General features: G+C 40.3%; 7 protein-coding genes across 13 annotated transcripts in view; 2 read left to right on the top strand and 5 right to left on the bottom strand.

The window, feature by feature from the left end:
- Window positions 1–3,425, bottom strand: part of LOC108015134 (MKRN2 opposite strand protein) — a 60,138-nt gene extending 56,713 nt beyond the window's left edge. Inside the window, exon 1 of one of the 2 annotated variants that reach the window (XM_070998694.1) lies at window positions 3,130–3,425. The gene's annotated coding sequence lies outside the window, so the exon portion shown is untranslated. The remainder of the gene's footprint in view (window positions 1–3,129) is intronic. The other variant, XM_017081402.4, reaches the window with a different exon arrangement.
- Window positions 1–4,370, top strand: part of eys (eyes shut) — a 56,922-nt gene extending 52,552 nt beyond the window's left edge. For both annotated transcript variants that reach the window (XM_017081389.4, XM_017081381.4), the window contains exons 12-14: window positions 135–377; window positions 2,325–2,825; window positions 3,957–4,370. In XM_017081389.4, the coding sequence (XP_016936878.3) occupies window positions 135–377; window positions 2,325–2,825; window positions 3,957–4,144 (932 nt within the window). In that variant the 3' untranslated portion in view covers window positions 4,145–4,370. The remainder of the gene's footprint in view (window positions 1–134; window positions 378–2,324; window positions 2,826–3,956) is intronic.
- Window positions 4,371–5,091: 721 nt separating this feature from the next.
- LOC136116463 (uncharacterized) lies at window positions 5,092–6,673 on the bottom strand. The gene is made up of 4 exons (XM_065862838.2): window positions 6,378–6,673; window positions 6,026–6,146; window positions 5,796–5,967; window positions 5,092–5,739 (listed from the first exon to the last, which is right to left on the bottom strand). The coding sequence occupies exons 1-4, from the start codon at window positions 6,578–6,580 to the stop codon at window positions 5,678–5,680; spliced, it is 558 nt and encodes a 185-aa protein (XP_065718910.2). The 5' UTR covers window positions 6,581–6,673; the 3' UTR covers window positions 5,092–5,677.
- Window positions 6,674–6,874: 201 nt separating this feature from the next.
- Rab5 (RAS oncogene family member Rab5) lies at window positions 6,875–13,272 on the bottom strand. 4 transcript variants are annotated; one of them, XM_017081423.4, is made up of 6 exons: window positions 13,143–13,272; window positions 9,165–9,586; window positions 8,873–8,993; window positions 8,414–8,582; window positions 8,243–8,356; window positions 6,875–8,183 (listed from the first exon to the last, which is right to left on the bottom strand). In XM_017081423.4, exons 2-5 carry the CDS (start codon window positions 9,431–9,433, stop codon window positions 8,256–8,258), a joined length of 660 nt encoding a protein of 219 aa, XP_016936912.1. In that variant the 5' UTR covers window positions 9,434–9,586; window positions 13,143–13,272; the 3' UTR covers window positions 6,875–8,183; window positions 8,243–8,255. The 4 variants fall into 4 exon arrangements, with proteins under 4 accessions (XP_016936912.1, XP_016936904.1, XP_065718909.1 ...); XM_017081415.4 differs by lacking the exon at window positions 13,143–13,272 and adding an exon at window positions 12,884–13,136; XM_065862837.2 differs by lacking the exon at window positions 13,143–13,272 and adding an exon at window positions 12,974–13,131.
- A 712-nt stretch (window positions 13,273–13,984) lies between these two features.
- Window positions 13,985–18,884, top strand: Axud1 (AXIN1 up-regulated 1). The gene is made up of 3 exons (XM_017088635.4): window positions 13,985–14,360; window positions 14,905–16,877; window positions 16,935–18,884. The coding sequence occupies exons 2-3, from the start codon at window positions 14,985–14,987 to the stop codon at window positions 17,601–17,603; spliced, it is 2,562 nt and encodes an 853-aa protein (XP_016944124.3). The 5' UTR covers window positions 13,985–14,360; window positions 14,905–14,984; the 3' UTR covers window positions 17,604–18,884.
- Window positions 18,885–19,067: 183 nt separating this feature from the next.
- LOC108020389 (trans-1,2-dihydrobenzene-1,2-diol dehydrogenase) lies at window positions 19,068–20,387 on the bottom strand. 2 transcript variants are annotated; one of them, XM_017088657.4, is made up of 3 exons: window positions 19,899–20,384; window positions 19,457–19,833; window positions 19,068–19,378 (listed from the first exon to the last, which is right to left on the bottom strand). In XM_017088657.4, the coding sequence occupies exons 1-3, from the start codon at window positions 20,275–20,277 to the stop codon at window positions 19,127–19,129; spliced, it is 1,008 nt and encodes a 335-aa protein (XP_016944146.3). In that variant the 5' UTR covers window positions 20,278–20,384; the 3' UTR covers window positions 19,068–19,126. The 2 variants fall into 2 exon arrangements, with proteins under 2 accessions (XP_016944146.3, XP_065724919.2); XM_065868847.2 differs by having other exon boundaries at window positions 19,190–19,400; window positions 19,899–20,387.
- A 1,007-nt stretch (window positions 20,388–21,394) lies between these two features.
- Window positions 21,395–23,922, bottom strand: LOC108021575 (trans-1,2-dihydrobenzene-1,2-diol dehydrogenase). The gene is made up of 5 exons (XM_017090357.4): window positions 23,785–23,922; window positions 22,717–22,945; window positions 22,108–22,399; window positions 21,792–22,038; window positions 21,395–21,722 (listed from the first exon to the last, which is right to left on the bottom strand). Exons 2-5 carry the CDS (start codon window positions 22,922–22,924, stop codon window positions 21,462–21,464), a joined length of 1,008 nt encoding a protein of 335 aa, XP_016945846.1. The 5' UTR covers window positions 22,925–22,945; window positions 23,785–23,922; the 3' UTR covers window positions 21,395–21,461.
- Between the last annotated feature and the right edge of the window lie 35 nt (window positions 23,923–23,957).

The following is a 23,957-nucleotide window of genomic DNA, read 5'->3' as shown; positions in this document are numbered from 1 at the left end:
AAGTGCCTAAAAGTATGCAAATAATAAAGGAAGTAACCTTTCGGAATGATTTTATTGGACTTGTTGCATACTTTTAAGCACCTTTAAATTTGTTTTCCTATATAAATTTATAAATTTTTGTAACTATCTATTAGAATCACGAAATATTCGAGACTGCGATGGCACCGCTTGTGGCGGAGATTCCTGCGAATCCGGCGGACATTGCTGGCTGGACGAGAAGCTACAGCCCCACTGCATCTGCCCAGAATATGCCAAAGGAGATCGGTGCGAGTATTCGGAGACCTGCAAACTCATTCCGTGCAAAAATAATGGAAGATGTCTGAGAAGTGGGCGCTGCTCGTGTCCAAATGGTTGGGGCGGCTTCTACTGCGAGATTGGTAAGTGCTCCGAAAAAATAATTAAGAAGTAACCAGGAGGTCAATAACCATAAGCACGGCTTATGATTCAGCCTGTTTTCCATTTGCTTTGGCTACAATAGAAATAAATCATTTTAATGCCAAGAAAAACAAGTTTCATAAATCTTCGCACAGCTTCAAGTTCAATTCCCAAAAAATGTGTCACGAGTAAAAGTTTGTTTTCGCAATTCCTACAGAAGCTAAAATGATTTTATTATTATTTTTGCTTATTTTTTTATTGCTGATCTCTTTTTGTGAGTTTTGTTCTGCGGAGTTGTAGTTGTGGGGCAAACAAGTTTTGAAGCCGCATAGTAGAACAACATTATTATTATAATTAGAGATTGACGGCAGCAGAGAAAAACCATTAACAGCGGCATTCTGGATGGTTCAGTGCACAGCGGGGTCAGGAAATTGGCTGGCCAAAAAATAACACAGAAATTAGCGATCTGTGATTCACAACAAAAGCAATAAAGGGCACTCAAATCTGAATAATTATACTAGAGTTGGAGGATAATTAAAACTTGTTATGACTCAAAGTTGAGAGCTCTCGGTTTTTAGACTTATTCATTGTGCAGCATATTAATCAGAAATAGATTTAGCTATACTTTTAACATAATTTTTCTAAACTTTACAATTTATTCAGACCAGCAATCTTATATAGTTTAAATTTCATTTTAATTTTTTATCTTTTCAGTTATTTTAGCGTTGGTAAAAATTTTGAAAAAGACCTTTCCTGAGCTCTTTTTCTTAAACTTCATAATGATTTAAATTGATCCCTTCCTTTTTTAATTATTGGTTTCATCTAGTTCAAACCATAAAAAACGCAGTTTCTGTAACCTTTACAAACAGTAAATTCAATCTTTTAATACCCCCTCTTAAATGCAACATTATTTAAAATGATAATGGCACTAACCGAAACATCAATCAAGCATCTGCGAAACAAGCTTTTTGATTATATGATATCGGCAGATGCGTTTTTTGTTATTTCTTTATCCATCGAATGTTATATGTGGATATTCAGCCGTCTGCCTTTCACTTATTAGCAAATTGTAAATTAACATGCCACAAAAGCAAGTTTAAGTTGAAATTGAAGAAATGCAAGTCGGTGAAGGGAAAATGAAAACATTAGGGGAAATTCCGGAAAAACTCAGAAGGTAGATCAACAAAAATCAAGAAGTTTGGGAAAGCGAACAGATGTTGAAAGATAATAGAAAAAGTGAGAGGAAGTGTAAAGAAAATTAATAACCGCACGATAATAGAGATTAATCTCTGCTTCAAGTTCAGGTTCTGAAGATGATTCATAATGAGAAAAAACTGGAAAGTAAGGGAAGTTGAAGAAAATGCTGACAAATGGAAGAGAAATTTGAGGTACAGAAGTCGACATAGAAATTAAAACCATATATGTATCTATTATTAGACTGGGAATAACTTACTATTTCTTACAATTTAGTTATTGTGTTTCAGTTAAGGAACTTATAATATTTAAATAACCAAATCCAAATTTTAGTTTGTTCATAGTTATTTTAGACAAATATGTAATTTAAACAATTTTTTTTAACTAAAAAAAGTAATATGTTAGAGGATAAAGCCAATTGTTTTAGTCTTAAAATGAAAACTAAATACAATTTTGTGATAGAAAAGCCTTTTTTTCTAAGTACTTATAAGAAAACCTTCAGGTAGGTAAGAAAATATATTGAGCCAGTCTTAACGGCAGATGATGGTAGGCTTATAAACGAGATCAGGGCCTGAAGATGAGGATTCATAAAGCGAAACAAAAGACGAAGACGAACAATGCAGCCGGAGCGGCAAGCTGATGCTGTAATTTAATTATGTATCGCATGCAATATGTTTAATGCAACGCGAGTGTGTGTCTGCTGCCCCTCTTCCCCACCGCAATATTATATTATATATTTTTTCTGATTTTTTTAGCCATGAGCAAGCCGACGACGCCGAGCTTCCGTGGCAACAGTTACCTGATCTTGCCGCCGCCGCGAATTCCGATGAAAGACAAGAGACGGGGACCCTCTCTATATGTCCGCCCCCGCGAAGCCATCCAAGTTTCGCTGAATTTCTCCACCATCGAACCGGACGGTCTGCTCCTGTGGAGCGAGCACGAGAGGAGCAAGTTCCTGGGCCTGGGACTGGAGGCGGGTCACCTGAAGTTGGCCAGCAATCTGCTGGGCAGTTCCAACGATACGGTTAGGGCCCCGGCCAGCGGATTTATAGCGGATGGAGCCTGGCACTGGACGAGTGTTCTGTTGGACCGAACGAGGCTGGAACTACAGCTGGACGGCGAGGTGATCTTCACGGAGAGATTACCCGAAAGTGGAAGATCCCTGGCCTCGACAACCCCGAGAACAACCATAGCGGGCAGGCGCAAAAATTCAAACAAGGAGCCTACAATTAGCTATGAGGATGTCTTCTACTTGGGTGAGTTTAAATATTACAAACAATATTTTGATCCCAAATTCATTCTGAACTAACATTAAGAAACTTTACAATTGTTAATATCATTATCACAAAACTAAGTAAAGTAAATATAAGTTCTACAAGTAAATTAATATATATCAATATTTCTAACGTTTTCTAAAATTATCTTCTGGAAATACCTATTTTACAATAGTTTCTTCCGTTTAAAAAGAGCCAATAAAATGTTAAATGTCAGGGTAATTACAATAATATAACATGTCCCCTTTGCAATGTATTATAAACTATCACATAAATATTTACTTACCGGTTTACCACAGGTCCAATTACTTTTAATAAGTTATCATGCCCCCAACTTTTTCAAACATAATACATAAACAAATAACTTGTCAAATAGTTGATGTAATGCAGTTCTTTTCTGATTAAGTTAGGATAGACACTAAACGGAAGTGAAAATACGCGTTAGCGATCGATGTTTGTTTGTTACTATTAGCAACAACGAAGTTTAGTTGATTTGAACAGATTTGAAATATCAAAATGTAATTCACTTCACTTAATACTTAAAACATAGACTTCAATAGTTGTTGAAAAGTCGCGATCCGAATAAACACTGACTTAAGCCGGGCTGCCAACTCGGTGGCTTGAAACAGCTGCTTTTCCGATAGTATGTTAAGCAATATCAGCTGTTAAATATTTTTTAACATTATTTTTAATTTAATGATTTTATACCAAATCAATATCATAATTAGTAACGCATACAGATCCTAAAACAATAATGGTCTAAAAAATTTTATGTCATTAAAATAGTGCTGTTGAGTGCACAATTAAATTTGCACTTACTTAAAACGCTTAAGTTTAAAAAAGGGTTTTATTCTTAGGCACTACCTTAAATTAAAACCTAAAAAAAGAAAACCAGTTAAACGTCAAAAACTAAGCTTTGAATTCAAGCTTATAAAGAAAAAAACATTTGACATTTATTAGTTTCAACATTATGTTAGCCATGAAAGTGGGCTGTTAGGCGCAACATGCAGAGTGCTGTTATCCTCAACATAACTACATTTTCCAGCACTGGCAACTATTCAAATTTAAATCCAAATTGATAAGAGTGTTCTTTTCTCCTTTCTCACAAAACAGGCGGATTCCCCAACTCGGACTCGGTGAGCAGGCGCACAAAGGGCCGGTTCTTCGATCCCTTCAAGGGCTGCCTGCAGGACATCCAGTTTGGAGCCGAACCCACAGCGATTATCAGCGATTTCTCAACGTACCAGGGCGAGAATATCGGATCCTGTGATCTGCACGGCGATGAGCCGCTAATTGTATAGGAAACGAAATCAAAAGAGTACGGCAAAATCGCAGTTACCAATCTGTAGAACACTTTGATCAATTTGGACTTTCTAGAGAACATAATTGACGACGCGATATATAGAGAGAACTACTTGTAAGCTAAGTGATAAGCGAGTTTATAGAGAAAGTGGGTGGTGGGGGGAATCCCCTCCCCACCGGAATCAATATATACACACAGTTTTGGGCAAAGCTATCGATAAAAGACAGACGAATAAAAGACAAGAAATGGAACGTAATTTTGTAAATTTTATAGAAATAAATGAAAAACAAAAAAAAGACAAAATGTTTAGACTTAAACCGTGGAAACAAACAACAAATTAACTGGTTTATCAAAACAATACAAGAAGCAAAACTAAGACAAAATTTTAGACTAGGATCTATATCTAGAAAATACCGATACCAGATACAGATATAAACTTCTCTTACGTAAGTGATATTTCAAGTGGAATAACGATAGTGGATAAACGATCCAAAAAGCAACTTAACTTATCTGTACGTATATTGTTTTTGTTGAGCCAAAACTTTTGTTATGCAATCGTTAGCATTTGTGTTATACAACCGATAACTAATATTATTTCCCCAAATTTCACTACTCTTTCTATCTACGAAAACTGCCCTCAACGAGCTTCTGCCATTTTTAGTTGTTTAACTATAAAGCTTAATTTAGTTAATTGGATATTCGACTCCTTGTTATCTGTGTTCGTTAAATAGCATAAAAACCTCCTGATTGAAGCCATTTAGTTGCCTTGTAGTAAGTTAGCGTATACTCTCTATGATTTATCTTGAACTAACTCAAAATCGAAGTCGACTATTCTAAAAACAAATCAAGAGGCATACGGAAAATCTATGCTAGTCACACAATATAATTATTCTTATAAATGGGAAACCAAGTAGCGAGAAAGATACAAACAAACAAAAATATATATACAATACTTATACAATACGAAACCAAATGAAAATTGTAACCAAAACTGTAGGCTAAGTATGTATTTATTTCGAGAGAAATCTTAATCAGTTATAATTTTAAATAAAAAAAAATGGGAATTAGAAAGGTTAATAAACTTAAAAGATGAGTTTTGTTTTATGCGGGATCTTGGGAACTGGTTTTCAAAGCCTGTAAAATTTAATTTCAAAAACTTATTACTATAAACTGCAATATACATTTTTAACTTTATCGGTCGATCAACTTCAAAAGAAACTAGAATGAAATTATAAATTCAATAAATAAATACTGATTCAACCAAATTTCACTCAAAGCGAAATCCGATCATCTAGTGTTTTGTTTACACTTTCAGGAGGTACAAAAATTCGGGCATAGTTGTTGACAAGGCACGTGTTTGCTTATTTTCCACATATTATTCTCATTTTTCATCTCTGGGATTTTGCTTATGCATTCATTTTATTGTTTATAAACATGGACGACAAAGTCGGGGATTCCCAGATGTAACAATTATTCATTATACAATAAATCTATGTATTTCAACCAATTTCGTGTCGACGTCCCTTTTTATTTACAAATACCAAGACGATCTTCTATGCTTGAGTAATGTTTTCGCATTTCGTATAGCAGTTGCTGAAAAAACGAATTCTAAGCTTATCACGAAACCGAATAATCGCAATTCAACTAACCGACTTCGAGAAAGCACCCATGGACATTTAAGTTGGTGATGGCGGATGTCTCCCAAAAAATCAATCCGTTTCTTTCGGCATATTTCTCCGCCTCTTCCGTAGACACAACTCGATTGTCTGGTATATCAGCTTTGTTGCCAACTAAAGCTATAACTTTTCTGGGCTTCTGTGTCTAGAAATTATAATCAAAATTAATTTTTTTTTAACTGAACGAAGGAATATAGTCCCACCCAATCATTGAGTTCTTCCGCCAAATGTATCACGTCGTTATAGCTCTTTCGATCATGAATGTCGTATACTAGCAGGGCACCTTCATGATTTGTGTATTGCTTCTGAACTATCTCCTTGAATCTGCGCCAAGTTAAAATAATATTATAAAAATAATAACATATTGGGCTGAAGAAATCGAGCTTTTATTTAAAAAATAACATCTTGCACTGAAGAATTCGCGCTTTTATTTGAAAAATAACATCTTGCGCTGAAGAACTCGCGCTTTAAAAAAGAATAATAATACTTTTAGAAAGAATCATCTCAAGTACAATACTTTATTTCACTGATCTGACAAATTTATGTGAAACTTACCGCTCCTGACCCGTTGTATCCCAGATCTTCAGTCTGGTAGTTACATGGGGTTCAACAATGGTTTTTATCAGAAACTCCACTCCCACTGTGCGTTGAATTTTCCCAGGAATATCACCATTAACATAGAGCGAGAGTAACGATGATTTTCCAACGTTGGAATTACCTAGAAGGACGACCTCAGAGGAAAATATTTTCTCCATCATGGATCGATCCGCTTTGAAAGAGCTCAGATTCTTGACTAATTAATCGAATCCTGCAATGATTATTTGTAATCCCCCCTTGAGGCTTGGTGACAATTAATTTGTCGTCATCCATCATATTTTTATTATATTTACTCAGCTACTTATATTATCTCCAAAGACGTAGCAGGAATCCTACCTCCTGAACCAAATCTTAAAACCGCAAGAACACAGCGCTTCAACAACAGTCCGCTACGCTTCCGAAAACAATTTTGAATAACCCTAGAAACCCGAATTTGAAATACGAATATCGACTCATTCTCGATTCAAATCGAATGACTTCATATATATACGGATTCATATATATATAAGTATATACGATGTTTTCATTTATTATAATTTATAAATGTTAAATTTAAATACATACAAACAACATAAAAATTATGAATTGGAAAGAAATAAGCGTCGGATCAAAGATGTTTTGTGGAACGATTTAAACAAAGTTGTTTATGGTATTGTGTTGTTCGTTTTATTTACGTTTGTTTACTCTTTGCATTATAGTAAAGTATTTCAAGGTTTATGTTTAAGATTTCACTTTACTTCCTCCGCTTAATTGCATACTAGATGTAAGTTTAATTTTTATGGTTTACGATAGTTTCTCCTTTCTCGTTCATGTTTAAAGATAGTAGCATTAAATCTTCGATTGTTGCTAGAATATGGAAAAATAGTTCAACGCAAGACGAAATTAAAAAAAATAGTTAAAATTATGCATAATTTGTTTTTTTTTTGTGGTTTTTGTTTTTTCTTTCATTTTCATATGTGTATATATAATTTATATAAATTGCAACTATCACACGTGTCCGCCGCGACCCGGAGTCGAATCCGCATCCGCATCTGCATCCGTGGATCCGAGTCTGGAATCCGGAATCCGTGCTCCGGAGCCGGAGAGACACACACATTGCCACAGGCCGAGGCGAGCGAGGATCTTCAGCCGCTGGCCTGAACTTTTGCTCCTTGTGGTGTTTGTTTGTTTGTTTTATTTGTTTATTTGGAACGCTGCTGAGAACAACTGCAACTGGAATCTTCCCTTCACTTAATTCGCTCAGAAACTTACACGAAATGTAAACTTTACAAATATTCTTTGCTCGCTTAGATGTTTTCCTTATTTTTTTCTTATTTTTTTTATACAATACAATTTCAAACTTTCTACGACACGATGAACTCTGCAAAAACCTGCGCTTTCTCTTCAAGTTGTATTATTTTGCGTTGTTATTTGAAATGGTTTATGTTGGTATTATGTTGATAGTATAGCTCAATTTCGGGGGCGTCAGTTTTCTCTTTTGGACAGATATCTAGTCTAATTAGGGGAATTGGTTTGTAACTAACATACTTCAATTGCAACTTTCGTTTATTTTGGGGAGGGGCGACACCTTCGTATTTAGTTTTTATTTCTTATTATGCGGTCTTTATCATTATTGGTTTTGGGGCTCTCAAATGAAATTACTGCCGGTGACAGTACGGGAGGAGAGTCGATATTTCTTTCTGATTCTGTTGAATTTTTAAATAATTTTTTTATTTATAATTATCAGCATAAACTTTTCAAATCTCTCGTTGGAAATTTCATTTTCTATAAAAGCAGAGAATGCATTATTAACCGGAACCAAGTTTCGGTTGGGTTGGACTAACCTACAAAGGGACATCACTTGCAGCAGTTGTTCGTCGGTCGATTTGTCTCGGTTCCAGTCGGCCTTATGCTGGTTCCTTGATTGTTGGCGCCATCGTTCTTAGGTAGTTTCTTGGCTGTAATTGGAAAAGCGATTAGCAAAGTTTCGCACAAGTTTCTCAGCAATATCCTACCAATGGCCAAGAAGATGTCGTTGACATTCATGCCCGTCTTGGCGGACGTTTCCATGAACAGCAGTCCGTTCTCCTCAGCATATTGCTTCGCTTCATCGAACTCCACGACGCGAATGTTTGACAGATCGGCCTTGTTGCCGGCCAGCGCAATGACAATGTTTGGTGAGGCCTGGAAAAAATTAGATTAGATTATTAGTCAAATGTAGTAAATAGTAACACCCATTTTCAATGTTTGAGTTGTACATGAAACATAATTTACACCCATTAGTTTTCCAATGGCCAAGAAAAATAAATAAATAAATCCAATAGGGTGTGAAGGAATGCCAAATGTCTCGAATCAAGTTCAATGCGCCCAATGGGGGCACAACAACAAAGAGATTTCACATTCATTCAACAATGAAACTCTCTGCGCGAGATAGCATTGACCTTGATATTGAAAGCGGAAGAGCTGACACTCACTTGTTTATGCAGTTCCTTGACCCAAGTCTTCGCACGCTGAAAACTGTCCTGATTCTGTATATCATAGACGACGATGGCGGCCTGCGCTCCCCGATAATACATGGGAGCTAAGCTGTGGTATCTGCAAGTGCAAATAGAGGGATGTTTAGTCGGGGTTTAACTCCCCCTATAGATTCGCTTAATTGTAAATAAGGCGGCGGCATATATTGTGTGAAAGCACTGCTGCTGCATCATTTACACAAAGCTCACACGATTAAGCTATTAGTTAGATGGTTTATCCATCGATAATTACCGCTCCTGGCCAGCCGTGTCCCAGATCTCGAACTTGACGACGGTGTCCTCTATGCAAATGGTCTGTGTCAGAAAGGCCGCACCTATCGTGCTCTCCTGGTACTCGTGGAACTGTCCCTTGACGAAGCGCAGCACCAGGGATGACTTGCCCACGGCGGACTCGCCGAGGAGCACCAACTTGAATTGGCAACTTTTGTTCTGCGAGGTGCCATTGGGTCGCTGCGCCGTTCCAGTGCCGCTGGCACCGCCGCTGCGTGGAGTGGTTGCCATGATCGGTTTGGATTGGATCGGATGCGGATGCGGCTGCGGTCTTCCTCCTCTGAGATGGCAACTGGTGATTGGTTCTACGGACGGTTACTGCAACTCACTCCCGCTGCTGAGTAAGCCTTTCGGAAAGATTGCTGGTGAGTGTGGATGTGGAATCTAAAAGATACAATACATTGAATAAATCTTTAAAACACATTTCTGAGTTCAGAGTGTTATTAAAGTTTATATTTCACTTAAACATATACATAAGGGTAGATTTAAGGGAGTTTTTCTTTCCAGAATACCAATTCTTTCATATATGGACACATGATAAACGTCAGAGGACTGAGTGGCGCCTTAGTTTGTTCAATGACGCCGTCGACAAGCCCAGTAAATTTAATTCAATATGTAGATACATATGCATACCCGACAATATGCATAAAAGGCCGCCATCATCAGCCATCATTAAAAAAACAGAGAAAAAAAAAGCGGCCGCAAATGGTAATCAATAAATCCCATTGAAACTGAAAGCAATACGCCCTACAAAAACTCTCAACTGTATAAAAATTACTTAATTCCAATACATTCCAACACATCAGAAAATAAATCATTTTCATTCGTGTTCCCTAGCAACATAATAACACTGATAAGTAAGTGATAAGTCAAACTTTCGGAGAAAGAACAAATCCGCCAATAGAATTTTCAATGTCAGGAAATGTGTTTTTTGAATAGTGTTCGCTGGTCGTCTTCAAACACTAACAAACACAAACATGGTTAATTGCATGTGCAAAAACAAACACAGCATCAACTAAAAATACTTTGGCAAACACAATAGGGAAACCTTAGAAATGTTGTTTAGGCGCAATTATTGTTCTCCCTTTCTTCGGGGGGAAAGGGTTTACAAATAAACGGAACTACAAAATTCTTATCGCTCTATTGTTTGGGAAATCTTGGTTATCGCAATAAATATTTATTGCAGCTCCTTTAGGGCTACCAGACAATTGATAATGATATTTTCTGATAAAACTATTTTGAGAGCGGGTTATTCACAAATGTAATTATTTTGTGTATATACATAGTTTAGTTATTATATACTATATAGACAACGCCTCGAGTTATTCAATGGGAATGCGTGTGGCTCTCACAATCTATCTGTTATCAGTGCTATTCATATGAATCATACGCCCCATTGGCCTCCGTTTTTTTCTGAAATGAGGGTTTATAATAATATTCTAATTACTTGTTAATTTAAATGTCGCACAATAGAGTTGCATTAAACATTCTTTATAATAAAATAGTTTTATTTATGACTTGCCCAAAAAAATTGTGTTTATTAACAAACAATTTAAAAAGTTAAATTAGAAATCAAATTGTTTCAATAATAGTCAAATATCTCCTTTATAACGTTAGAATAGTCCCATCTCCATAAGTTATAATTTCAGTACTATATGACGTTGGGAACCTCAGATTTCCGACAATAATTAATTAACACATTGAAACCAGACTGTACAGTGGAGATAAATCTACGAAGATCGTGGGACGGAATTCTACACGAATCTTGTTTATTTTGTGGAGACAAGCGAGTTTAATGCGGAAAGATGGAGGATGAGAGAGTGAGTGAGGGCGGAAGCTGTGATAAAAATCAATGCAAAATAAATTAACGAAGGAGAGAGGCGGAGAAAGTAAAAGCGTGACAAACATTGCTGTTGTTGTTGTGCGACGTTATTAAATTAACGAGGAAGGAGGGAGAGCGGAATATGCAGGCCCTCTCTCTTGCACTTTAAAAATGCAGTCAGTCAACAATTGTTTGTTGCTCCCTTCCGCTCCGCCCCCTTCTATTGTTTTTATGTCAGAGACATTGGAGCAAAGTGCACTGTCTCACACTCACATACACACAAAGAAAAGCCGCAAACTAGCTCTCTCTCTTTTTTTTAAATTCTCTCACTTGCGATAAAGAAATTTCGCCTACAATTACTTTTGGTTGTACAGCGAATGACGTATTTTGCATTTCAATGCGTCTATTAGAGAACCGGATTTTAAATTTAATTAAAACAAGCAGTTTCCAATGCGAAATTTTCCATAACCAGACAGCTGGCAGAAAATAACTCACCGGAAAGTGTATAAATTCATCCAACTCTCGTTAATGCGGTTTATTAGACTCTTAAGACACTTAAAAAACAGAACTGGCCTTCGCGCCCGTCTGCGGAAAATTCAATAAAATATAAAACAACGTTCAACGATGGGTTCAGGAAATTACGGTTCTTTTAGAACAGCTGACGATGCGTCATTCACACGTACCAACACAAACACAACGCATCAGAAGAGAGAATGAGAGCGAGAACAATGGGGGTCAATCAAATAGAAGTGAAGAATGTCAGCAATAATCAATGAAATTTACAAAGTTACATGCCATAAGAGGAAAACTATCATTGTAAAAATATTGAGAGGGAGAGAACCAAATTATGTTTCAATTACTTTGCAGTTTAACCAATATATATTTAAATTTTAATAACATTTAAAATGTTATATAAAATATTTGTTTTTTTAAATTACTCACAAGCTCTATTGCTTTTGGTAAGACCATCAACTTTAAAATACATTTTTTTCAGTTTGACTTTGTAGCCACTATCAACTTGACCTCGACTGTGGAATTGCCTCACTCGAAAAGTCAACAAGTGCAATTTTCTCAGCACGCATATTCCAAGCACGTCTAAAAAACTGGGAATACAATTAGCGTTATATTTACAGTCACACATACCACTCGGTAAATTTGTATTGTATGACAATTGCGGCTCTCTTATTTGCAAACTGAGCGAAAATGTCTTAAATAAACAAATGTAAAAAGGCGAACAAATAGAAGATGCGATTTTGTTTACATTTCGGCTTATGGGAAAATTATGAGGGGAAAAGTGGGAGGAGAGTATTTTTTTAGAGACTTGGACGATAAGAAAACGGATTGCAGATAAATACACATACACACACACACACACGTAGACACATACACCCGCACTCTCGTTAATTAAGACGCAAAACAAGCTGGAACAAAGAATCACAACTTTCGCTCCCTTCAGGCGTTTAAGGCCCTAACAAATCGAGTGATAATGAGGACCGATCCAATTCGATCAGCTTTATTCCATGCTCAGTCCAGTGCACCTGCAGTTTTCTTTATCTTTCAACAATGGAAATCCAGCACTATTCCAGCCGCTGCGACCCACTGTGCCGCTGCACTTGGTCATATGGCCGTCTCGCTCTGACAACCGCCCTCTTGGGCAACGCACCCAAAAATTCAGGGCCAGCTATCGCACTCGCTCTCACACTAACACTATGGCGGACAGGGCGAATTTTTACACAATTTTACACAACTTTCTTAATTAATTACGGGTGGTTTCTCAGAGAAAACAACAACGCAAAACCACTCGGAGCCACGCACTTTTAAACGCGTCACTTAAAGTCCTTTAATCTAAATGCATTTACGTTTTTTCCCTTCGATTCAGTGCCCCAAACAGCCCCAAAAGACGAAGCGAAACGAGCAGAGGGAGATAGATAACTGACGACTTGACTCGCCTCGCAAATTTATCGTCGCCAGTCTTGTTTTTGTCGATTGATTTCCTGGGCGACGTCACCGCTGGGGGGCCGCTTTTCCTTTGCTTTTCCCGTTTTTTGCTTTGTTTTGCTGCCTTGTAAATGGCCGAGGAATTTGCGTGGTTTATTTTTATTGGCAAACTTGACTTACAATTTTCTTGTAGCGATGGGTATTGGTCGATGAAACCATCGATGTTCGATATTTCCAAAACTTTAGAAAAAATCGATGTTCGTGGCACTATCGTCGTTTTTACATCACTGAAATGTTAACGAAATGTTAGGATACAACAGTTTTTAACGGCTGTCGCCAGCTTTCTTATCGAATAAAACATCGGTGTGATCCAAAATATACCCAATAATTTTTTGATTAACTAGCGCGGACTCCAACCAATTAATATAATTTCCTCCACTTTCAGCAATCCCATTTATACAGTATTTTATCGATAGTTAGAGAGCTTTAGCGGATGTACCCACCTAGTATCCTAGTGAAAATATATTAAAAATATCGTATCGATGATGTATTCCTTTCTAAGAAAAATTCAAATGGTATGGATATATCGAGTATTTATGAAATTTTTTGTATTACAATTAATTTTATGCTTTACCCCCCGTAAGCTAAGTATCTTTGTTTCAATATTTAACATTTATCATAGCTATAAAGAAACAAATTCTATTAAAAGTTCCGTACACTTTCAAGAAAGTTTATAGAGATATTTTTAAGCTTCAAAGGAAAAAACGAATTTTGGTACTGAAATGTATAAGCTATTTGTTTATTAGAAATCACTTTGATACTTAAATGTAGAAATGTAGAGTTTATGCCTACATTTCTGACACGCGAAGCAGCATGACAGGACAGGCATGTGCCACAAAGAGTATTTTTGACAAGATGAAAGAGTTTATTGAAATGTATAAACAAAGTGAATACAAATACCGATATAAAATTTATTTTTAATTAAAAATATCGATACATATCGATGTACTTTGATGTATTTTTCACATCCCTAACTAAAGTGAAGTAGTAATAACATTGCGAGAAAAGACGTGAAAATTTTGACAAAAGTGTGAAAAACTGTGAAATTAGTTTTTGAAACTAAAATTAAATTCGAGCCTTAGCGAGCAGACGGACTAAAGTGATTGAAGTGATAATAAGCTACTGAATATCGTGTCCTGCTGCGCCTCCTGCACGCACACACTCGCACAGCCCTGCACACACACACAGAAGCACGCACACAGTTGCGCCTGTCGTCATCTCGCTCGCTCTCCGATTTTTTTTTTCTGTCGCAGCTGCAACGCAAATCCGAAAAAGGATAATCCCCACCGATCTCGCGAGTCCTGTGGTTGCTCCTGGAGCGGGAATACAGCCGCAAAGGTGGGCCCCCAAAATTCAGCTAATCAATATTGATTTCGGCAAGCGGTGTGTCTACTTTTCGGGTGCTCCTATTTTTTTGTGTGCGAAATTCTCGGGGATCCAGGATTTCAAAGGATTCTGCACACGCACACGCACGATTGTGCTTGCAAATACAGTGCTCACTCGAGAAAGTGAACCAAGAAACAGAAGAACTAATTTATTTTTAAACCATTACACGTACACAGAAAAAAATGGGCCTTTTACTTAAATGGCTGCAAATTATCGAATCCGGTACTTGCAGTTAAATTGATTTGCTACGCTCTAGCGCAAAAATATTTATTTCATTATAACCATGTTAAGCATAAAACATTAAAAAAAAAATGGTTTCTATTAAACATATGCCAATTTTTTTTTAATTTCTTCACTTAATAAATGTAACACTCCAGAGTGTCCACTTCTGCGAGAGAACACTGTATATACACACCTGATCTAGAAGTTTTCGCTACCTGCGAACGGATTTCCTCCACTGCACATTATATAAAACAATTTTCCTACTTTCTTGCAGATGATGCCCGTGGAAAACTCGAAGATCTAGGGAGACCAAGTGCTTTTTGAGTCCAGTTTCGGGACTTCGACACGAATAGCATGTTCAGTCCTATCAAAAAGATATTCACGTATATACAAAAAAATGCGAGCGGCTCCAACATGTTTAGCCCATCAGGAAACACGACAGCCGGCCAAAGGGAGGAGGCTCCCAGCTTAAGTGCCCACGACGAAGGCGATAGAAAGGAACAGGATCAGGATCCTGAGCAGGAGGACGATCAGAGCGATCAGGAACAGCAGCGGCAGCCGCTGCATATCCTGCCCCAATTGAACGACGACGAGGACGACATCGAGAGGCAGATCAAGACCTCCATAATCCATGCGACCAAGAAGGTGCTTGTGGCCAAGGCCAAGGCCTTAGGCTCCTTACCTCTGCCCCTCGAGCAGCTGGACGATGAGCTGGCGGACTTTGCCCACGGCCCGGCGGACACCGAACTGGAGGAGCAGTTCCTCGAGCTGGAGAACTATCCGAACAACGAGATTATCGTGCTCACCGATGCGGATCTCAACTCTTCCATCGCTTCCGATGCCGTGTCCGAGGATCCGCTGGCAATAGACAACATATTGGACTCATCGTCGGTCACCACAAACGAGGAGGTCGACACCAGTGGTGAGCTGCTTTGGCTGAAGTTGAACAATGAATCGGAAGCGGCGACCAGTTCAGCGGATGTGGGATCAACCCACCAGGAATCCCTGGAGCCCGTCAAACCAGTTAAGACGAAGGAAGATGAGCTGAGGGACGGTGGATCCGATTCTGGATTGGGCAGTGAGACGACCGCATTGCTTAAAGATCAGGCGGAAAAGGAAACCGAGCCAGAAGTCCAGGGGAAGCAGGAAACCAAACCCATTAGATCCAATCTCAAGCGCAGGCTGGAGGATTCGGAAAGCGATGCTATAGATCAGTTGCCTGACATGTCGGCTCCGCCTTTGGTGGCCCAAAAGCGAACCAAGCGCTCCATCAACTTTGACGAGGTGAAGGTGTTCTATTTTCCGCGGCAACAGGGCTTCAGTTGCGTGCCCACAGCTGGCGGATGCACCTTGGGCATGGGTGCCAGGCACATAGCCTTTAAGACGATGACCCTGGCCGAGCATGCAGCGGAATTGAGGCGGGCACATCGCAGCCAGAACCAGGACCTCCAGCCTCGCGGCTCCAGCAGTGATGACAGCGAGGAATCCGAGGAGGATTACCTAAGCGAGGGTAGTGGTTCCGATGCGGAAGACGGTTCCAATGGCTTCCTCCAGCCTGTGACTCCCAAGCAACGCAGGGCCCTGCTTAAAGCAGCGGGCGTGAGGAAGATCGATGCCAACGAGAAGAGCGAGTGCCGTGACATCAGAAACTCGAGGGAGGTTTGCGGTTGCTCCTGCAGGGAGTTTTGCGATCCGGAAACCTGTGCCTGCAGCCAGGCCGGTATAAAATGTCAAGTGGACCGAGCCATGTTCCCATGTGGATGTACGCGCGAAGCTTGTGGCAACACAGTCGGCCGGGTGGAGTTCAATCCCACAAGGGTGCGAACCCATTACATCCACACGGTGATGCGCTTAGATCTGGAGCAGCGACAGGGCTCCGTGCAAGGCGTCGTCCAGGGAGGACATCTCCAGCCGCAACAGCAGCAGCAATCCCAGCCGACCATCAGCTATTCCCCGGTGGGAACGGCCGCAACAGCTGCATACTTCCTGCATACGCAATCGAACTACAGTTCCGGTTATGCTTCTCCAGCCTACACGCCCGAGAGCAGTGTAAGCTACTATCAACAGCAGCAGGGAGTGCCCACGCCGGGTCAGGTGATCCCCCCGCCGCAGCAGCAGGCGCAGGGCCAGACCTACCCGGGTTACGCCCAGTTGGACAGCCTGGATTCGGGCCTCTTTGCCAGTGGCACCAATGCCACGCCCTCGTACGGAGAGCTATATCAGTCGCTTAGCTACGGCAGCACTCAGGTAAGCGGAGCTCATCTTTAGAAGCTCTAGTTTGGTTTTTACTCTTATCCATCACAGATCACTTCCTATCCGACCGCCTACCAGCAGCATTCGCCGTCACCCGCCGTCGTTGTCGCCTCCGGATCAGCGAGCTCTTGCGCCTACAGCTCGTGTGCGGTGCCGTCGGTTCCGCCGTATGGCAATGCAACGACCACCGCCTCCAGCAATGCTCCATACCAGACCACCGCTGTCTCCATGACCGCTGCCTCCACCTCCGCTTCGCCGTCACGGCTTGTTAGCACCCCAGTTGGTGCAGCATCGCCAGCCGCTGGCTCATCCACCGCTTCCCCGGCCAACGGCAATGAATTTATCAGTTTGAGCACACCGATCGCCAGTTCCACGCGCCTTTCTCAGATCAACGATCTGCTGCAGCACAACCGCAACACCACCGCCGCCTTGGTGGCCGTCTCCGAGGGATTAAGCGGTGGAAGAGCCGCTTCCAGTGCGTCCACCATCGACTCCATCGATACACCGCCCATTGTGGAGGAGGGCCAGCAGCGGGGATGCATGAGCTTCGAGGCGTTGCCCCCGCCGCTTGTGAATCCAGCGCCCATTGTCGCCGTGGTGGAAAGCAAGCTGCCACCGATGACCACGCTGGCCCTGCCAGCGCCCCAAGCTCCTCCATCTGCCCCTCAGCCACGCCAGCCGCTGGAACAGCATCATCAGGCCTTGAACGAGTCAACCTAGAGCAGGGAATGCGCCACCAAATCCAATTTGGGCTGGGTCGATTTGCGGGGTTTTGGTAGATTTTAAATTAAAACGATTCTCAGTGACCTTATTTTGGAAGCTATCATTTAACCAACTAGATTTGCACAATATTGTTTTAACATGGGAATTTGTTAAAAAAAGGAAAGCACTTTTATTGGTAGGCCAGATAATTATAACACATATGTGGGAATTCCAAAAGAACCAAGTAAATTCCTGCTTATTACAAATACTAGATAAATTGTAATATTTTTTATTTGAACTATATTGATTTTTTTTCGCTCTTTATAAGTACACAAATATTTATCTTTTTTGCTCAAGTTAAACTTGCTTGATACCTTTTGAAATTGTATCTTTAGTTGCCGAGACAATATTCTTGAGAATTGCACAAAGCACACAGGAGACCCACCCTTAAATCGGAATAGGAGCAGGCATCGAGAGAGCTGGGAATAGTTTTTATAGCAATTTTACACAGCAAAAGACTTCATTACGTTTAAGGCGGCGGCAGGCGTGGCTGGGAAAGGGGGCGGAGGGATAAACAGGGGCAGGAATCAAAATGGACAGCGTTGGCGTCACTCCTTGATTTCAGGAGACCTCTTCAGTAGCGGCGAGAGCCACCAAATCGGGTTCGGACCGCCTTGTATAAATCATTTTATTGTTAAATTCTAATTAGTCTCTAAGTGAATACTGTAATTTAGTTACTTTGTTGCCTAAGTTATGTTCCCTTCGCAAATCCAAGTTATCTTCTACACACTTTTTTTCCTATTGTGTAATGTAAAACGAACAAAGTATGGAAGGTTACTGTTTAACCTGGTTTTTTGCGTTGCTCCAATGAATTTAATGAGCTGAGAGCCCCGATATCTTCCCCTAAAATTCTGTGTCAAATCTGATTTAGCCCAGCTTAACTGAAATCGATCGTTAACCGATTTTGTGTTTTGTATTTTGCATTTAGTTACGAAGCCAATCTAATTACCTAATGAGTTGAATGAGCCTTTTGTAGAATTATCCTCGATTTAGCTGCGTTTAAGTATTCATTTAGCTCTTAAGTTTCCTCATTTCTGACCTTTAGCGTACTAGCCTTAATGAACCAACAACAACAAATGGCAGCAACCAGAAAAAAAAGAAAACAGACAAAAGCATCCACAACATGCAGTACGATTTTGAAATATGTATATGCAACTTGATAACGACAAAAGCGAAAAAAATGAAAACGATAAAGAAAAAATAATTGCAATTATTTAAATAAATATTGAATACAAAATAGCAATATCTGTCTATATTGATGTTTCCAATACTTTATTGATGAGACCCGGATCTATTTCACTTTTCAAATTAAATTAAGACCACGTGGTTAAATTTCATTTCTCAGAGGCTCAGTTCACGTATTTTTGTTTTCATCATTTAAATTATAATAAGATACCTCAATGTGATTAAATATTCAGGTAATTAATGGATTAAACTTAGTTATTTATTAATTACTAAGTATTTCTTACTTTCCCCACAGCTCAGACATCAAAGGTGACCCCGATTTGTCGCCGGATCTCATCGGTAATGGCTATTAGCTCCAGACTTTCGGCATGCGTGAATTTCGGACTCTCCAGCAGACGTTTCTCTATGCAGCGACGCACTTCCTCCGCCTCATATCTCAGTCCACACGTGTTTGTGTAGTGGAAATCAAACTTGGCCTGTGGCAAAGGCCATGACTCAGGAGGACCATTGGAGCGACTCAATTGTGTGCAGCACCAGTAATTGGACAGCTGGAAGATTTACAAAGTACAGCTGATAATCAACCTGATCCCAAGTTCAAGACGGGAAAAGTACTGCGATAAGCTTACCTTAATCTCGCCTTTGGTTCCCGTGATGACGGCATCGTTTTCTAGATTCTCCAGACCCGTCACCAAAGCCACCAATCTCCGACCATCTCCGTAGTCCAGCATAAACTCACCCTGCACGTCCACGCGATCCTTGTTGAGTTGCGTTCCACTGGGCAGGATTTTGACTGGAGACACACCGAAAATGAACTGTCCCAGCTGCAGGGCGTAGATGCCAATGTCCATAAGGATGGAGCCTCCCAGAGATCGACTGCACAACCGTTCCATGTGGGCCAAGCGAAAACCATGCTGTATTTTCACCTGGGTCACCTCGCCGATGACATCGTTGTTCAGAAACTCCCTCAAGCGATCGTAGCTGGGAAAGCAACGCGACCACATGCCTGAAATCAAATAGTAATCCTAATAATATTTCTTAAGTATCTGTTGACTTTTGCAATGTTATTACCCTCCATAAGGAACACTCCCCGCTGTTCGGCCAGAGCATACAACTCCTTGGCCTGTTCCAATTCCAGACACATCGGCGTCTCGCACAGCACATTTTTACCCCTGGCCAACATCAGATGGACGACAGCGTAGTGAAATGGATTCAGCGTGCCCACATATACCACATCTACCTCGCGATCCAATCCCAAGGCATCGAAGCCATCGTAATGCCTGGGAATCTGATTCCTCTGGGCGAATTCCTGAGCCCGTTGGCCATCCACATCGGCCACGGCCACCACCACATGGCGGGATTTCTCAACGGTTCCCAGGGCGGTAACGAAATCCTGCGTTATCCTGCCCGCCGCCGCAATGCCCCAGTTCAGATTCGCCTGGCTCTGCATTATAATACCCGAAGTACTGAATGCTATATGGCTGGGTATCCGTATCCGTTCCGTTTTCGAGTCGAGTCGAGTCTCGCGCGGGTTCGTGTCCGGGCAGCTACTGACGCCATGATAATGATACTGAGTGCCAGCCCCGAGGGTCTCCTATCAGTCCCTGGCATCTGCATTCATTGCACATTTTGTATTGCATTCCGGTTGATAAGGAACCAAACAGATCCACACTCTGACGCTCTATAAGTAACACTTTTCGGTGATGATGCTCGGTTTCCTATATATTTGGTATAGAACATATTAACTAAATTTCTAAAAGGACCATCTTCTGAAAATAAATGGAAACATTTTTAGAATCTTAGTTTCATTACAGTTCCCTTATAAAACTGATCACAAGGTGTTCGTCCACTACACATACTCCAAATCTCTAAAGGGCTTTGACCATGAAGTGTTCTACGCAATCGAAATTATCTTATCTCTCAGAACATAGTCGAGCCCCCTTTTTTAACGGCTATCTACAAAAACTGCGAGACTACAAAGCTTTTAAAGTACAGTTGCGTAGAGTCTATAAAACAAAAAATATAGGTCCTAAAAAGAAATTTACGTTTTTAAATCCTAAAAAATAATATATATATTTATAAAGATCTTTTCTTAGGAGGTTGAGAGTAACTTATTTGGTCTAACTGACTAAGAAGTGCTAAAATGTTGATTACAGATAAGAGAACCGAAAACCCAGTGATAAGAAACCCCTGCGTTCTTTTTTTACCAGCCCCTAAATTAAAAGACGCCCACCATGCGGCGAAAACGTGATCAATTGTGAGTACGAGTATAGTCGAGAATATTGCCATATCATCTACTTTAGTTACACCCCAGGCAGAGTTCGACCTAGTGGGAATGTCATTGCTGCCGTTTCACAATCAATGCTTCGCCTTATCGCCACTGTTTGTCAATCCTTGATATGAGTGGGGCATCGAAAAAAAATAGAACCGGTGGGGTAAACTTTCTGAGAACAGGTACTACTATACATATGTAAGATATTTAAGATATTTTTAGATATTCATAAGTTTTGTTGAGAGCTTATTATGATTGATCTCTGAATTAAGTCTTTAAGAGATGGTTAGGAAAATAATTTTTACAAAATGTCTGTTTATTATTTTATATTATGGTTACATATTTAACTATAGAATCTACTTCTACTCTTCATCGTACTTGTTGAGCACACCGATCTGCTTGCGGATGGTGTCCTCGATCTCGGCGAAGAGCAAACTGTCGGCGTAGGTCACGTTCTTGTTCTCCACATCGCCGGCGATGATGGACTGACGCACTGCCTCCGCCTCGTAGCGCATGGCCTCGGAGTTGGCGTAGTTGGTCGCGAACTTGCCCTTGGGGGGCAGCCACTCCTTCTCCTGGCCATCGATGTCGATCATCTTGTTGGGCGTCCAGAAGTCAATCAGCTAGTAGATAATATATATAAATATATTGGTTTAACGTACTGTACAATCACGATCGATTAGATTACTCACGGTAACTTGTCCTTTGGTGCCCTTGATCACGGCGGTGTTGGACAGTTTTTCCTTGGAGGAGAAGCGCATGCGGGCAGTGCGTCCACCGCTGTAGGTCAAAGTGGCGCTCACATCATCGTCAATGCCCTCGGCGTTGAGGGATCCCTTGGACTCGATCTTCTCGGGCTTCTCCTGGAAGGCCCACTGCGAAACCTGGATGGTGTAGATGCCCAGATCGTAGACCACACCGCCGCCCAGATCGCGTTTCCTATAAAAGATAGTATTTCATTAGTACATAACTTGACCTTAGATTTAAAAGTACCATCTTTGTACTTACTGCAGGCGATCCACATGGGCCAATGGGAAGCCGAAGTTGACCTCCACATCCTTAACTTGGCCAAGCTGTCCACTGGAGATGAGCTCCTTGACATGCTGGTAGGAGGGAAAGAATCGCGACCACACGGCCTCCATGAAGAAGCGCTTGTTGGCCTTGGCAGCGGCCAGGATGCCCTCCACCTGCTTCTTGTTCATGGCCAGAGGCTTCTCGCACAGAACGTGCTTGCCATTGGTCAGCATCAGCACAGCCACTTCGTAGTGCTGGGGATTCAGGACACCAATGTAGACCACATCTGGGGGAAGAGAAGAGGAGAAATTAATTTAAAATGTTTCTATTTCAGTCCTGGTCCTTACGTACAAATTCTTTGTTCCGTAATCGAATACTTCGGAATTTACACTTGAGAATTATAACCGTATTGTAATCGAAATCAACAGAAACAATACGTGGGAATTTAAACTTGTGAATTATTAAAACGCTTGAATTGAATTAAAAGGACTTTCCTAATGAGTTTTCTAGTTTTTAGTGAGCATTAACTTTAAACTTGTAGTGTAGATTTTATTCCCATAACTTTGTAGGACAAGGGGATTATATATTTTAAAATATACTCACCGACATCGCCGCTCTTGGCCAACTCCTCGTAACTTCCGAGTGCCTTGGGGATGGAGTGCTTGGTGGCGAACTCCTGAGCACGATCCAGGGATCGGGCGGCTATAGCCTGCACCTGGTGGTCGGTGGAGGGCAGGGTGCTCAGGGCGATGACGAAGTCCTCGCTGATCTTGCCGGCAGAAGCGATTCCCCAACGGATGAGTTTCGACATGTTGCTGATTTGTGGGACGGGCTGCGAATGAGTGAATAGCCGAGTGGATTGTTAGTTAAATATGGGTGGAAACCCCAGAGAACCCTCCTTATCAGCGGAGAATGTGAGAGTATGGAGCGCTATATCTCTCTCCCCACAGGTAGTTTATCTTCCCCCCAATTGTTTGAAAGCAAATCCACCAAAAGTAATTGTTCTATTTCACAATGTTATTGAGTTTGACCTTGTTTGAGTATAACTTGAATTATTCTGGATGTCACCTGTACGACAATCCAAAGTTATCAGTTGATCGAACGAGCCCTCTTCTCTTGGCCAATAATTTCCTCAATAAATTAAAGTGCTTGTCACGATTGTTTTATTAAGTAGAGATTCAAGATAACTACTTAAAAAATTCAAAAAATGTAGATTATGTTGTTATACTAGGTATTAACAATTATTTTTATTATTTATTTTAATTATAAGTATAATAATATTATATAATAACAAGGAAACTCTATAAAAAAAACACAGGGTTTTCAGTAAATAACTATAAATAAAATTCTTTTGATCTAGCAATTAATTGTTTTCAGTGTACCGATCTTCTTCCATTAATTTCCCTGGGATACTTGGTTTTCCAACTGGCAACAGGTACTTTTTTTAATTCCTTGTTTACTTTTTTGTTTCTAATTATTTCTTTGTTTTGCCAAACCTGTTTTGCATATAAAAATTGATATAACCTTGACCATTAAATAAGCCGGCTCTTTGTTGTATTTTGTTTATAATGAAAGCACTGTGAGAATGGGATTATTATAATGATTGTGATAACTCCCCCACATTCTTTATACGTATGTACATCCAATTATTATCCAATTACAACTTCTTACGTTAAACTTGCTGAACTAAACGCTTGGATAAAACTTTCCACTGTGTTGTTTTTTATGCGCGACAGTTCTATTTATAAATTTTTGCAATAAACTATTGCCGGCACACCCGACACGAAAAAGAAGACAAATACCTCGATTTACTGGGCAAATGAGCTTTTGACAGCTGTGGTGGG

The sequence above is a fragment of the Drosophila suzukii genome, chromosome 2L, assembly GCF_043229965.1.
Source record: "Drosophila suzukii chromosome 2L, CBGP_Dsuzu_IsoJpt1.0, whole genome shotgun sequence".
NCBI classification, from domain to species: Eukaryota; Metazoa; Arthropoda; class Insecta; order Diptera; family Drosophilidae; genus Drosophila; species Drosophila suzukii.
This window is presented reverse-complemented; position numbering and strand designations above follow the sequence as displayed.